The sequence below is a fragment of the Mytilus galloprovincialis genome, chromosome 2, assembly GCF_965363235.1.
Source record: "Mytilus galloprovincialis chromosome 2, xbMytGall1.hap1.1, whole genome shotgun sequence".
NCBI classification, from domain to species: domain Eukaryota; kingdom Metazoa; phylum Mollusca; class Bivalvia; order Mytilida; family Mytilidae; genus Mytilus; species Mytilus galloprovincialis.
The window spans coordinates 50,574,506-50,590,794 of record NC_134839.1 but is presented as its reverse complement, the minus strand read 5'-3'; the positions used below and the strand labels follow the sequence as shown (position 1 = coordinate 50,590,794).

At 33.3% G+C, this 16,289-nt stretch overlaps 1 protein-coding gene across 1 annotated transcript; it reads left to right on the top strand.

The window, feature by feature from the left end:
* Nucleotides 1–597: 597 nt before the first annotated feature.
* On the top strand, nt 598–16,129 carry LOC143063796 (3-oxoacyl-[acyl-carrier-protein] reductase FabG-like). The gene is made up of 9 exons (XM_076236179.1): nt 598–754; nt 5,102–5,241; nt 6,925–7,017; nt 8,129–8,267; nt 9,297–9,337; nt 9,698–9,767; nt 10,718–10,754; nt 14,675–14,738; nt 15,825–16,129. The coding sequence occupies exons 1-9, from the start codon at nt 718–720 to the stop codon at nt 15,981–15,983; spliced, it is 780 nt and encodes a 259-aa protein (XP_076092294.1). The 5' UTR covers nt 598–717; the 3' UTR covers nt 15,984–16,129.
* Nucleotides 16,130–16,289: the final 160 nt, after the last annotated feature.

Here is a 16,289-nt window from a genome sequence, read left to right as displayed (position 1 = left end):
TATTGTATTTACCATGAGCATCACGACGCGTGTCACATATTATACAACAGGAGTTATTTACCTCTCCGGAGCACTTTGGGTCACCCTCGTTTTAGTGGGGTTCGTGTTGCCCAGTATTTAGTTTTTTATTAAGTGTTCATTGATGGTATTTTCGTCGTTAAAGAAAAACTATTTTTTTTGTAAAGGCTTTGTTTTTTATCTTCGAAATGAATTTTGGTTGCCCTTTTAGGTTTTATTTTCTAGTATAATTTAACACGTGTTTTATTCATTTTGTATAAATCTAGCCAATAAGCTACACGTATGCTTATAAAATAAATCTTGGACGAAAGTTTAAATATCAGGACAAGAAGTTTTTGCAGCAGTCATACTCAAATGAAATAAATGGTGTACAAAACGTAGTCAACGTGTTTCATTAGAAAGAACATTTAAAGTTTCAAGGGCCTATGCAATCCTTATATAATATTTTAGGTAAATATGATAGACTTGTCAAATCAACAAAGTGACCACGTATCGTCGAGCTATTTCTTGCTTGGAGATGAATAAATTTGATCCCGTTTAATGAGCAAACATGAGTTTCATAATAAAATAAATTCTGAAGTTCATGGATTTTAAATTTCCGTGTTGTAGAAACGAAGTGTAACTAACGTAAATAGCAGCACCCCCTGGTGGTTAAATACCCTCATACATCATTTGAATTATCTAAATTTGTAGCTTACCATGGCGTCTCTTAAGGATAAAGTCACCATCATAACAGGTAAATATCACTTGTATTTTTCAACGAATTTCTAAAGTATATATTTAATTCAACAAAACATGTATTATAGCAAAATATGGAATTAATTCGGTATACGAGTACACATTTTGATCATTAAGGGGAAACAGGAACTTTGAAAAAAGAGTCCAGAGTTATTTGGTTATAATGCATTATAACTGAGGCACAGCCTTTGTTCCGTGGGTATATTTAAATGTCTTTCTTTTTTATTTCCAACTTGTGCTCAATAGTTCTGAGTTAAGTGAAAATCGTAAAGAATCAATTTGGTGTACTTAATATTCTGTATATAACAATGCTTTATAAAATTTGAATATATGTAATATGAAAAGTTCTTTAACTTTATGACAAACCAATCAAAATGTACCTGAGAAACTAAAATCCCTATACATTGTGGCGGATTCAGGATTTCTTTTGTCAAGGATAATGGGTGTACTTTTTTTAATTAAGATAAAAAAAAACTTAATTGGGGAATAAAAAGGGTCGTATTTTTTAAATGATCAGCGCTGCCCTTTTTCTCAGGCAAAATATAAGTCCCTTATCATAATTTGCTATACGAAAACTATTATTAAACTATAAACTTAGTTAACTTTGAACTTTCGCATATAGTGACAAAATATCCAATTTTTCAAACATTACTGATACTAGCACTATTTATCATTATTTAAAAACCCTAAGGTGACTGGGGAATAGAAATATGGTAATTCTTGGTCTTTTTCCGACCGGCAGTAAAACCCTTGCAAAAGTTGGACATCCGTTTTGGCTGTGCAGGATGTAAAAATACGCAGCCACGTCCGATGAAAGTGGGACCGTTATATCCGATGTCTCATGTATATAAACTGCCATGCTCTCTGCACGTTAATAACCCTTGCAACAACTCTTTGAGGGTTCCGTAATTAACCTGTTGCAAGCCTAATTTCTGTTCATATCCAATATACTCTCATTTTCCAGTTGCAATTCAAATTCTCCGACCTTCGTTCCGGACGGCCCCTTTTACAGGACCTACCTATTGTATTTATTGTTAATTTTTTCTCACTCTAATCATGCATGCAATATTTTACACTGGACGTTAAGCAACCGATCAATCATTATCTTAAAAATTGTCTTTCGTTTCGTTTCGTTTCGTTTCGTTTCGTTTGTTTTCTTTTGTCTTCATTCATGATCGTATTATATTTGAGGAATTGTTTTCGTATGCATCGTCCTGAATATAAATGAAATAATTGCCACTGAACGTTAAGCAAACAACAATCAATCAATCAACCCTTACATGCAAGCTAATATTGTTATAATTTCATAGTGTGTACGTTAGAAAACTGTATAAGTGTGTTTACATGTCAATTGTTTATTTTGCTTAAAATGATCAAATAAAATATGTTTAAACTAAATCTAGGACATAGTTTAAACCCAAAGTTTAAATATCAGGACATAAACTTTTTATAAGAATGACGATATAAATATATAATATAATTAAAGTTTGTGAAAATCGAAGATAACGTGTTTGATTGAAAAGTGCATTTAATTATTTTTTTAAGGGCCTTCTGTACGGGAATATAAGATCTTTCATACAGTACTTAGGCTGAGATCCAGTTGGAATAAAACAAACGAAATTGAATTCTTTATTAAAAAGAATAAACATTTATATTTGAATTGTTTAAATCTGTGTCTATGGCCTCTGAAAGTTTAATTTAGATTCATGATTTAGGATATTTTCGACTAATGTACGCGTTTATAATACTCAAATTATAGCATGAAGCTTCGAGATATTTGTAAACTTTAAATTGAAGACATATTTTCAAAACAGTAGATAATGGTAGGTGAAAAATCGTTTGGATCTTTCATGTGCATAAACATAAATTCCAACGAAAAGTAGTCACCCTTAGTCTATTTATCTTCTTAAAGCAATAATTTGCATCTCTGCCCCTAGGCAACAGTTCTTTTTGAAAAGTTAAAAAAAAAGGCCTAAAAGTTCACTAAGTGAAACTTTATAGCTGGTAGATATATTTGTCTTCTTAAAACACAACTGTAATCATGACAGTTTGATATATAATTGATTGGTTTTTAAAAGCTTACTTGACAGTCCGCCATTGGCATTACTGCAATGGCCTCCGTTTTTACGATTGAAAAGATAGGTGGCGTACGTACTTGGAAGATAATTTTGACGAAGTAGAACCTGACGGTAGAGATGAATAAATTTGATCACGTTTAATCAAAACAAATACGTTGTCCTATACATTCCTAAGTTATCATATAATGGACTTGTTTTAACTCCGTGGTATACATGCATGGTATAGTCACACAAAGTGTTTATCGGAAGCAGTGTTTAAAATTTTATCAAATTCCGTATAATATATCTATACGTGTATCTTACCTTTTGTTTTACTGGACAAAGTCACATCATAACTGGTAGAGATATTTTTCAGCAACTTTCTAAAATCCATGTATATATTTACACAAAAGGTCTAGCGTCATAAACTTTTTGATTTTTTGGGGGGACGACAGGAACTTTAATAAAAGTAACCACCGTTGTTTGTTATATAGACCATTTTGCGTGGATGGCAGAACTTTGATACACTCTATTTATTTCAATTCACAATTCGTTTAAGACTCATGGCGGATAAGAGCTTGAAATATTGATTGTAAAAATATTGTTGAAGACTGTAAGTTGAACTCTTTTAAAACTAGTAAGATATCTTTTTGGTTGCTGTCTAAAGAGTATATAGAACCCGCATCTTTTAAATAAGCCCATGCTGAAATGCGACCAGTGCATATCGTTTTACTCCCGTAATGTACGAGCGTCCATAAATTGGTATATGCATGCTTACTTGAGTAACTTCGCCAAATCATTTGAAAGGAAAATGCTGTTAGGGAGCTACCATTTGATTTTTATGGGGGGGCTAGGATGAAATTTTAAAAAAATAGGCAGGACAGGAGTTTTGAGTAAAAAAAAAGGCAGGATGAGCAACTTGGTAAAAAAAATAGGCAGGATGACAATTTGTGTAAAAAAAGTCAGGATAACTAGTAAAAAAAAAGGCAGGACCGAATAGAGTAAAAAATAAAAAGGCAGGACAGAGATTACAACTAAAAAAAAAAAGCAGGAAAAAATTTTTCATCCTAGCCCCCCCATAAAAATCAAATGGTAACTCCCTTAGTATAAAGAGATCACTAAACACAGATCCAGTCATATTTAACAGATTGCACTTGCTTTTCTATAGATGGTTCCTTGATAAGCTAAATATTGCAGAATATTTGGTTTCGGCAGTATAACTTCAATTGGTCTCAACCAAATCATTTCAAAATTTAGAAAATTTAATGTTATTTAAAAGACATTTAACACAGATCCAGTTTGATTATGACCAATTTGACTTTTTCTTTTCCAGATTAAATCTTATTTTCGGACACAATTTTAAATAAATTGTAAACTACGTACTAATCATAATCGTGATTTGTTTCTTAATCGTGAGAATCATGGACAGTTTCGCCCCTGCTCCCTTGTTTTACATCGTTTAAACGCCATTAATCTCCCTTTTTTTAAGTCTTTTTTTATTTAAGGGCATACGATACAGTTTTGAACCTGTATTTACAAGTTGATGAAAATTTGCATATAGGCTATTTTTTATCTGATTAAATCAAATATGTAATAAAAAATATACCTTCATGTGCTACTTTTTGAGTAAAATGAGGTCGAAATTTTGTATATTTGCTCAAAATTCAGATTTGTGTCCGTATTTTCTTTTTCGAAAGAAAGACATAACTTTTTTGTTTTAAAAGATAAACACAAATTGTTTTTTGTTAAATAATCGGTAATTTCTGTATTTTATAAGTATCATTACAAATTATGCAATTTTTATTCCGAAATAACTCTATATTTATCAAATGTTCATGAATAGAGGAAAAAACGTCATTTTTTGCTGCATGTTTATCAAAATTTAAAAAAATGCGCTATTTACAGTTTTATAAAGTTTTGGTCACATAATCTCCTTGCAAAATGAAACAAATTGCTGTTTTAAAAAATAGGGGTCCATGCACTCGTTTTCAAATTAAAACAGTTTGAATGATAAAAATCAGTCGAAAAATGCATCTTTTCCCGATATGTCATAGTTTGACGTCGCGAAAATAACATTTTACGTTAGCAACGTCATTACCTTCCCTGTAACTGTATCGTATGCCCTTAATACTGTCAATACAGAAAGACTGTAAAATACTTATATGAATATTAGACGTTTGTTACACATGGTTGTTATTCTTTGTTTTATGGAATTGTTGACATGCAGATATAATACATAATTATATAAATGCATATATATATAAATATAAATCATATATTTATTGCAGGTGCTAGTTCGGGTATTGGAGAAAAAACTGCATTACTGTTTGCTGAGAGCAAAGCAAAGGTAGTTCTAGCATCTAGAACTCTGGAGAACCTTGAGAAAGTAGCCTCCTTGTGTAGGTCTAAAGGATTATCGAAAAATGATGCAAGTTTAGTAATTTAAGCAAACTATCTTAAGCCTACTGAAATTTCAACTTACAAGTAATTCGTAATACGTTTAATATTTATGTTGTTTGCTTACAAATTGAACGAACAGTTTCAAATATTAAATCCTTATTCGTTATATGAGAACAAATGCAATAAAAAAAATGTATAAATCCACCCTGTAACATTTATCGTTGTAAAAGGCCACTCATGTACCGACATTAAGCAACCAAAAATCAATCAATCTGATGAACCGACGCACACATACCTGCTAACTGTCACTATTTGCGGGGGATTTCCCCCATGGAGGCACCCAAATGGAAATTTTGAAAGAGCAATTTTGTCCACAATTTTATACATAACAATTAATTTTACAATGGCTATAGGCTTGTTAAAGTATGAAGAAGCTAAAAAAAACAACATTAAAATATATGAAGGCCCCTTGGAGGTTATGTAGGAGTATAAGAGCCATCTTGTACGTAAAACCCCCATTGGATTTTGAAAAAAATATCAGGTATACGCACAGGAAGCGTTGCACTGTCTTTTCATGAGACTCTTTGTATTTCATCATTACTCTTCTAAACAGTTCTTGTCTCAATATTTAAACTTGAGTTTAAATAACGTTCCAAATTTAGTGTAAACATATTTACTTTGCATCAGTTAAACAGAATGGAAAAGAAAACAAGTAAACAATATTTATAAAGTCATCTCAATAACACAATGGATTTTAAGTCCCCACTCCAACAGGACGTGGCTGTGTATTTATTCATCCCGAGTAGGCAAACGACCTTCTCTTACCATTGGTCTTACTGTCGGACAGAAGTTCATGTAGCCTAAGTTATTACTATACAATTATTCGTGTAGGAAGAGTGTTGCGCATTTTTGTGGGTTAACGAACACTTACAACAGCTCTTCTAGAGGTATGCAGGAGACCTATTCCAGAGCAAAATATTCAATCTTTTTTCATTATGTACCATCTTTTTCAATGCAAAATAAAATCCACCTTTCATCCTGGTCGGCCTACTTTTCAAAATTTTCTATTGCATGTTAGGGGAGGGTTGGATCCTTCAAAAACTAGTTTAACCTCGTCACATTATGTATGTGCCTGTCCCAATTGCAAGTCAGGAGCCTGTAATTCAGTGGTTGTCGTATGTTACTCGGTATCACATATTTGTTTTTCGTTCATTATTTTATACATAAATTATTCTGTTAGTGTTCTCGTTTGAATTGTTTTACATTTGTCATTTCGGGGCCTTTTATAGCTGACTGTGCAGGATGGGCTTTGCTCATTGTTGAAGGCTGTACGGTGACCTATAGTCTTGTGAAGATTTGTTTCATTGACAATCATATCACACTTACCACATCTTCTGTTTTATATCAAATTGTCAAGATTGTGCATGCCTGCCACTTGAGGTTAAGCAAATAAATATCAATCAATATTTTACCTTTAAATTCTATATTCAACTATCAGTTATTCAATATGCATTTTGTAGTTTCCTACACCAAGTTCATATAGCTAAAAGAATGTACACCAAAGGATTGGACTAAATAAATTACAAACACATATCGTAGTAGTTTGTTTAGTTTAAGCATAGTACAAAGTCCATGAACTATATAAACGTAGTTGTTAATGTTGAGTTGAACACTAATATCTATAAATATTGATGTAATTTTTTTTCCTCAGATATTGGTTATTCCATGCGACGTCACTAATGACGACAATTTGAAGACATTAGTGGATGAGACAGTAAAGAAATTTGGAAGAATCGATGTTCTGGTATGTAACACGGATATTTATGATCGAAAACAAAAATGTACTACATGTACATTAATTATGTACAACAGTGTCCAATATAATGAGATTTTAGTTGGGTTTTTTTTCAAGTTTAAAACCAAGTTCTTCTACAGTTTCACCCCCAGATCTCAATAACTTACTAAAACTAAATAAAAATAAAATTTAAACATTGAATTTACTAATAGTGTTACATGTATATTGAGAAAAAAAACAGTAAAACAAATTAAAAATAACACTTCACATTACAGAATATACTAAAAGCAATTATGCTCGATATCAAATGTTTTCGACGTCAAATACTAAACACATCCGAGAGCATCAACATTTGTCCGAGGAAATCACCAGCATTCCAGAATTTGTTGTACTGTATGTGATTTGGGGTTTGATGAGTTCTACAATAATTGTATTAAATTTTGATTTTCAAATTATTTGGCCTCACTGAAGAGACTTTCAAATAATTTGGCATCACTGAAGAGACTTTTTTTAATTGTCGAAATGCGCATCTGGGGCAGTACAATTATTGCCGTTAAAGTTATAATTGATATAAAAATAAGGAGATGTGGTATGGTTGCCAGTTAGACGACTATCCACCAACGTTCTCATAAGTGGGTGTAAGCAATTATAGACAACCGTTAGGTCTTCAACAATGAGGAAAACCTATATTACAATGTATATAGTCCACTATTAAAATCCCCAACGTGAAAAATGTGATACAATTCAATTGAGAAAACTAACGGCATAGTTTATAACAAATCAATTTACGAAGAACAAATATGACCGACATGAACCAACGACAACCACTGAACTGCAGGCACATAAAGATTGTAGTGGGGTTAAACATGTTTGCTGACACCAAACCCTCTCCTAAATCTGGGACAGCGGTGTAACAGTGTAACATAAGAACAAAATATAAAACTCAACCGAAAAAGGCTTAATTCATGAGATCGATACAAAGTATAAAAACAACTGTTAAATAAAAAGAGACTAGACGTGGTAGTTAATTTATAACTATAACTATTTTTAAATCTGATGTCTTTGATTTTAAGAATCGACACAAATCATGATTATGGCGTCATCTATTTTCATTAAATAGGTCAATAATGCAGGTAAAGGTAACATGGGGAATGTGATGGCGACATCAGAAGCAACTCTGGACGAAACAATGAAAACCAACTTCAAATCGAGTTATAACTTGTCTAGGTTGTGTGTTCCACATCTTATTAAAACTCAAGGTGAGTACAGAATAGCAAATTATATCTAAGCCGTCTACGAATTTTGAACGTGAGGGCTAATATATCATGTGTGTGTGTGTCCTTCCTTTTGGTTATCCCCTTAGTATCTACTGTATCTTTTGACAGCAAATGTGCAATCACCTTATCCGTCTGCCCAAACAACAGTTTTGTCAGGGGCGGATGCAGGAATTTTCGAAAGGGGGGGTGCTAACCCAGGGCACCCAGGGCAAAGGGGGGGGGGGGTGCAAAACATATGTCCCGATACAAATGCATTGATCGGCAAAAATAAAGGGGGGTGCGCACCCCCGGAACCCCCCCCCCCCCCCCCCTGGATCCGCCACTGTTTGTCACATGTTTGTTTGTACAACCGACTACAGTTGAACAATGATGAGCTGCAAAAAAGAGACAATAGATACTAAGGGGATAATCAACACCTTTTTTTGGACCACAGTACTCTTCAACTTCGTACTTTACTTGGCCCTTTTTAATCTTTCTGATTCGAGCGTCACTGATGAGTCATTTGTAGACGCGACACGCGTTTTGGGACACATTTTAAATCCTGGTGTCTATGATGAGTTTATTTGGCCTGTACGACCCATAGAAGGCGAAAAAAAACATTAATACATTTACAATTTTGGATAGATAACGCAGAGACAACAGTTTGTTTTAAAGATAATTCTCAGAAACGTTTGTGGACTTTCTCCTGCAAAATTCATTTAATTTCATTTGGATGCCACTTTTGCAAGATTTCACCATAAGACAAACTAATACTATTTAATTGATAATCGAGTTTTCACGAGCCACAGCTCTGAAATTGCAAAATGGTACAAAATTATAAGGTTTCATTTGAAAACAATAACGCATCATAATCTGAATTAGATTCGAACTGCATTAGAACAAAAAAGATTTCTTAAAACACACCTAAACATCACTTATGTTATTTACCGGATTTTCTTTTTAGTACATTCATTTATAAATATGTATAGTTAATATAAAATTACAACTTTATTTATTTTTTTTACTTTTTAGGATGCATCGTGAATGTTTCTAGTGTATTAGGACAACGTGCAGTGAGTACATAAACATATGTATACATGCATAGTGTCTAATGAAATAACATGCCCCTACCAGTCACAGTGGCGTGTTTACATGAAAAAATAACGTCACAAAGTCAAAGTTTTTAATCCATATTATCATAACTACACATGGAAAAGAGGCAGAGAAAAGTATTATACAAAAAGTTACAAAATCAATCGAAATCGCATTAACTACAAATGGGAGCCTGCTGAAAATCGATGAAATAACAATTGAATACTTCTTTTTTGTTTTACAATGTGGTTCTGTTGATTTTTCTTTTACGTATTATACCTTAAATCTGTTTTAATATTAGTGTCACGTGGCAGTAGCATTGTTTTATTTTTAATTTGCAGGGTCCTCATCTTTCTGCTTATTGCATAGCTAAAGCTGCTTTGGATATGTTTACACGCTTGTTAGCCTTAGGTATGTGTTACATCATTAATTCTGCCACTGCAGTTTTTCCATGAAAGGAAACCATGTTTAAAGGTATAAATAATTCAGCACTTCAATAAAATGTGTTCAGCAAGTCAGTCTGGACAATTCAATATAGCAAAAGCGCACGAGTTGTAACTTTTGATTAAAGCACGATCATGTTACAAAATTCAATGATACAACAAAAAAAATAATATCCATCGAATGACATCATATTCGATTCCCTTTATTGATCTGCGAAACTTCAGCAAAATTTACCTTATATGGATTTTGTTATGTATAGATTCCTTTTGGTTATATGGATCTTCATGTGTTGCGGTACTTATATATCGTTTGCTTTGAGTGTTCCTGATGAAGGTTTTTCTGGAAGACGCTTACAAATCCTAAAGTGTTAATTGCATTTATTAATAAAATGTTCTCCGTAATGATATGTGTAGTTCTAATTCAAGCAATTTTCTGTAATAAGAAAGACAACTTGGTTTGCCTTGCATAAAACTTGTATTTTATGAACTGTTTCTGGTCCTTTCTTCTATCTATAGAGACGTCCAGACTGTCGATATTAGTTATATTTTACTTATAAATCGGATCTATGAGTTTATATTTATTCTTTGGTTAACGGCACGGAAAGGGGGGGGGGGATTTTAATCATAATCATGTCAAGTCCCCATTTACAACAACGAAAGTCTGGACATATATAAGTGCATATTAAAGCGCGTAATGACTTTTACATGCTTTATTTGAGGGGGTCGACAGCTATTGAGGGAGGTGGGAGACAAAAAAATAGGCGGGAGAGAGAAAAAGATTCTAAAAGTGAGAGTGCGGTAGGTTGGAGAAGGTTACCCCCCTGTCCAACCCCTCTTATTTGTCTTGGTGATTTATTTACAAAATCAAATGCATACATTTCAAACGAAAAACTTATCTAATGTAAAATGTATTTACAGAACTAGCTCCTCAGAAAGTACGAGTTAACTCAGTCAAGTAAGTATTATATTTATATACACATGGAAAAAAGTATTGCAACACCAAATTGAAATTGAAATTAAAAAAACACTCTTTATTTTTTTGTGATATAATTTGGTAAAATAGAAGTAGTTAAACATTATTAAAGTATCACCTGAGTTTAATCAATAAATATCGACTCGATAAGTTTTTATCTGCACATGCAGCTACTGTACCCGTAAACAGTAAAACAGATGTTTTTACCCTCATTGTTTTCAACACTTTAAATAACCAAGTTTTTAAAGTTATGTGATTGACACATTGTAATGGGTCCCTGACAACTCTTAACTGCAACAAGATGGCAGATTATCAGCATAAGAGAAACAGGGATGTCGCTGTAACAACTGCACGTATTGTTGGTCATCACCATTCCAATATAAGTCGTTTTGAGAATAAAAATCAGGCAATAAACGCTGTTAAAGACCTTCCGAGATAATGAAGACCCCCTATACCATTTGCTAGAGCAAATCAAGCATAATGAAGGTTGGTCAGAAGGAAACCCATTGCATACAAGACAATCCTAAAAAGAGAGTGGTGGCCATACAGGAGCCTTTTAACAAGAACTGTTCGAGATCAACTTATCGCTACTGGTTATCGTGCGATAAGACCATTTCGGAGACCTCTGCTAACGAACAGACACACAGTTTTCCGTATCTAATGTAGTGCAGAGCCCGCCAAAGTTGGAAATTAGCATCGTGGAGGAAGATCCAATGTTCAAATGGAATTTGGTTCATCTTCCTTGGCCCGATCGTAGCCCGACTTTGAACCATATCGAGCATATATGGGACACTATTGGGCGGAAAGTGCGCGAAAGGATACCCCAGTTCAAACACATCATGAAATAAACAATGCCCTTCATCAGAAATGGTTGCTGCTAACTTAGCAACAAATTAGTCGATTTATGGCAGGAATCAGAAGACGTTAAGATGCGGTTATCCGTTTGAATGGAGGCTTCGCACAAAGTACTAATTTTTTGGCATATAACGATCAACCATGATGTGAACAGTCATCTGAAGATTAATTTTGAAATGTCTGACATTGTAAAGTTCGACTACAGTAAAAGTTGTAAAATGCATTTTTTGTACAAAAAACACTTCATTTTGTTATTAAAATTGTGGTTATATAAATCATTTTTTTTTCAAACATTTTTTGTTCGTTTCAATGCCAATGTTATCATAAACTATGTTTCAATAATATTATACACATATTTTATGATATTTCATCCAAAAAAAGAGGCTGATTTTTCAAGTTTTAACAAATCAAGGTGTTGCAATACTTTTTTCCATGTGTATATATCAATCTGATCTTTAAACAGTCTGAAAAAAGAACATGGCATAGAACGAAATGCACAATTATGTATTGTTTATGTAACTCAAGAAAGACAGAGATCAGACACCCTGGTCATAAGGGTAACAACAAACGAAAACACAAACAACCGACAATCAGATACTACGCAACAGTTCTTTAAACCTAACCAAAACAGGCGTACACGATGGGTAATTTCTAGTAAGACGTTATCAAATTAATTTAAGAATTGAATGTTACATTTGTAAATTTATTGGAGTGTAAAAGCGTTGACCGAAGTACATTTTGTTTGAAGCGCGAAAAAGCGCTTCATTCTATAAATTTGCGCACGGTCAACCCTTTTACAACCCTATAAAATTACTAAATGAAGCATTCAATACTTATCATTTTTTTTGCTAGGATCATGAAAACACGATTTATACCAAGTTTTTCTTTCATTTACCTGTGCACTTTATTGTGGAAGCTCGTGCCATCATGGATGTTACATTTCATTTTGAAAGGAAGGTTAATTTCAGAATGACGCGAGATTGCTGTTAGCCAATCAAAATAACGTATTATAATGTCATATACATGTAATTTTATTATAATTAATTGTTGCATGATAATAGGCTAACCTTAGAACATGACCGAAAGTAAAGTTATAACAAATATTTACGGAAAGATTTTAAGACGAAGAAATGAGAAGACCATAAACGATTGAAACCACACTTCCATTGGAAAGTGCATTACTAACCACAACAAACAGAGTAGATCCAAGAATTTACATGTATTTGATTTTGCCAAATAATTCAAGAAGCTAGACGTACAATTATTTTAAATTACTAGTGTGTTTTCTAATTCTGATATCAGAATTAAACTGTTTCCATGTTCAAACAAACATTTTTGTTTTATTCTTATACACATTGTTTTCAAAAGATTGTCCAGGGAGAGTTAAAAACTAAAGAAAGAATTTCTTACGACCCCATTCATATACAATATATGTACATTGTCGGAAAATATAAAATTTATTTGTATGAGCTTTAGAAACAGGAAGAAAAGCGAGGCTCGTCGAGCTTTTCTACTATTTCGTAGCGAATACAAATAAATTATATATTTTCCGACAATGTACATATATTGTGTTTATACGCCCGTCAAAATTTTGACGGGACGTATTATGGTATACAAACGTCCGGTGTCTGTCCGTCCGTCTGTCTGTCCGTCTGTCCGGCGTAAACATGTCGCACCGTAACTTGAGAACGACTTATCCAAATTGCATGAAACTTAACATAGTTGTTTCTTATGATGGTCAAATGATCTGTATACTTTTTGGTGAAAATAAGATTAAAACTTTTTGAGTTACGGCACTTTGTAACTAAAACAGGGGTGTGTTTTTTTTTCACATGTCGCACCGTATCTCAAAAACGATTCTTGATTATGGCTTAAAACTTTAAACACTTCTTAGTTATATTAATCTTAATATCTGTATACTTTTTGGTGATGATTTAAAATTTTATTTTTGAGTTATTGAGTATTTTGTAAAAAAGGGGGAGGGTTTTTTTACATGTCGCACCATATCTTAAAAACGATTTATGATTATTGCTTAAAACTTTACACATGTCTTTGTTATATTAATCTAAAGATCTGTATACTTTTTGGTGATGATTCAAAATTTCATTTTTGAGTTATTGAGTATTTTGTAAAAATAAAAGGGGGGAGGGTTTTTTTTACATGTTGTGCCGTATCTCAAAAACAATTTATGATTATTGCTTAAAACTTTACACACTTCTTTGTTATATTAATCTAAAGATCTGTATACGTTTTGGTTTTGATTTAAAATTTGGTTTTAGTGATATTTAGTTTTTTGTTAAAAAAAAAACAGGGTTAGGGGTTTCACATGTCCCGCCGTGTCTCAAAAACAATATATGGTTATTGCTTAAAACTTTCTCAGAAACTATTTATGATTATTACATAAAACTTCCACACAAGACGTCGGGCGTATCATGCGCTCATGGCGCAGCTGTTTATTATCCTGCAATTTACACCCGACACTTGAACTTTAGTTGTTATAATCCAAACTATTGTCTCTATTATTTTTTTTTAAAGAAATCGACATACAACAAACTACATTGTCAATGTAGTTTAAACACGTACCGCGAAGAGGACCCCAAAATCAACTTACGCAAGAAAAAGAAATATCCACATTACCGCTGGCTCAACATGAAGCAGGGTAACAGGAGACTTTATTTGTACAAGTACAAATTAAGCAAAAATGTATTTGTGTACCTGTTATCATGGTTATTTGTACAATAGTTGGCTGATTGAAAGATGAACCATTGGTTGCACAGAGTTAAAAAAAAAAAAAAAAAAAACAACTTACGAACGCATTTTTAGCATAGCATGGACTATTGTAGAACTATTTTTTTGTGATTTCATATGAACCATTTTACCGATTATTGCATGCACATGAATCTGGATAACATGGTACCAATAAACCGTGAGTATCCGAATTTTAAATAATACTTGATTATAAATGTTATTGTATGACCAATACGAAATTATGCTGTATCAAAACGGTCCCTTTTTATGTAATTTCTATAACTGATTTATTTTTACAGTCCGGGATTTATTATGACGTCATTCGCAGATAATGCTGGATATACAAACGATATGCAAGCAAAGGTAAGTAAACTAAAAAAAAAACTCAACTGGAATACAAGGCCGCTTATGATTTTGTACGCCAGACACGCGTTTCGTCTACATAAAACTCATCAGTGACGCTCGAATAGAAATAAATCAAATAAAGTACGAAATAGAAGAGCATTGGGGACCCAAAATTCCGAAAGGGTATTCCAAATACATCTCATGTAATCTTTTCCTCTGGTAGGAAGTAGGAAATCCTATCCGTATTTTCATGGTTACTTGATTACTGTAATATTACCTCTTAAAACGGGATTTGTTGTTCAATCTAGGTGGTCTACACGTTTGTTAAATCATTAAGATAATGGACTGCTAGTCCGGTACAAAGTCCGAATCAGTGGTAATCTAGGTGGTTTACGCCTTTGTAAAATCACTTGGATAATGGACTGCAAGTCCGGTACAAAGTCCGAATCAGTGGTAAACTAGGTGGTCTACATCTTTGTAAAATCACTTAGATAATGGACTGCTAGTCCGGTACAAAGTATAAACGGTGGTAATCTAGGTGGTCTACACCTTTGTAAAATCACTAAGATAATGGACTGCTAGTCCGGTACAAAGTCCGAATCAGTGGTAATTTAGGTGGTCTACACCTTTGTAAAATCACTAAGATAATGGACTGCTAGTCCGGTACAATGTCCGATTCATTGGTAACGTCCGCCTTGCTACGGTGCGTTGGGTTTAGCGAAGCAACGTCATCCCTGTTTCGGAGTCTGGTAGTCCTTGAGAGCATCTTCAGCTCAAAAGTCAGTGATTTGGTACGCACATAGTTTTCGTTTAACTTTCTTTAATTCCCAATTGACAAATTTAGAATTTATAAGAAGGAAAATGGTTTAGTTGACCTTTTGTGGAGCTAGCTATTCTTATATTCTTTTGGTCATATAGCTATTTAAGCATTAAGCATTCTTAGCTTTACATGTTCCCGGGTTTTAGCGTTCCTCATGAAGGGGAATCCGCTGTGAACGCACCAAATAAGTAAAGCTTCATTTTTTTTTCAATGTTATTAATGTTTTTACTTACTGTTAAGTGAATTGATTAGTTTTGTTGGTTAGCTTTTAAATTTCTTTTCAGTATCTCGAGCGGTTGAAAGTGATACAACCTCTTGGTGGTGCGGGCAAACCGGAAGACGTCGCAAAGGCAATACGATTTCTGGCATCTGATGAAGCATCATTTACTACCGGACATTTGCTATTTGTCGATTCTGGACGACATGGTGCAATTTCATCATAACATTTTATTTTATTTATGAAAAGCATTAACAATTTATTGAATAGAATGTTACTCCTTAACAACATTTATGAATACAGACTTATGGTCAAAATAACATTATTTTCATGATGAAGTTTTTTTTAAATGATAAAACTATATAAAGATTAGCATTTGTCTTCTTTTCATCCCATGATCCCGTGAATCGAATGGGTTGAAATCGGTGACAGAAGCACTAGGCATGTGTACACTCATAATATCATTTTAGTGCGGCAATCGCCGTACTGCGCTCGTTTCCCGTTCCGTATATACTCAGTACACGACGCGGGA

What these genes read in the sequence shown, in the direction of transcription:
- LOC143063796 (XM_076236179.1), top strand. Translation starts at nt 718, where the DNA reads ATGGCGTCTCTTAAGGATAAAGTCACCATCATAACAG. An exon ending in ACATCTTATTAAAACTCAAG is followed by an intron (nt 8,268 to 9,296) that starts GTGAGTACAGAA and finishes TTTACTTTTTAG; the next exon opens with GATGCATCGTGAATGTTTCT. An exon ending in GTACGAGTTAACTCAGTCAA is followed by an intron (nt 10,755 to 14,674) that starts GTAAGTATTATA and finishes TTATTTTTACAG; the next exon opens with TCCGGGATTTATTATGACGT.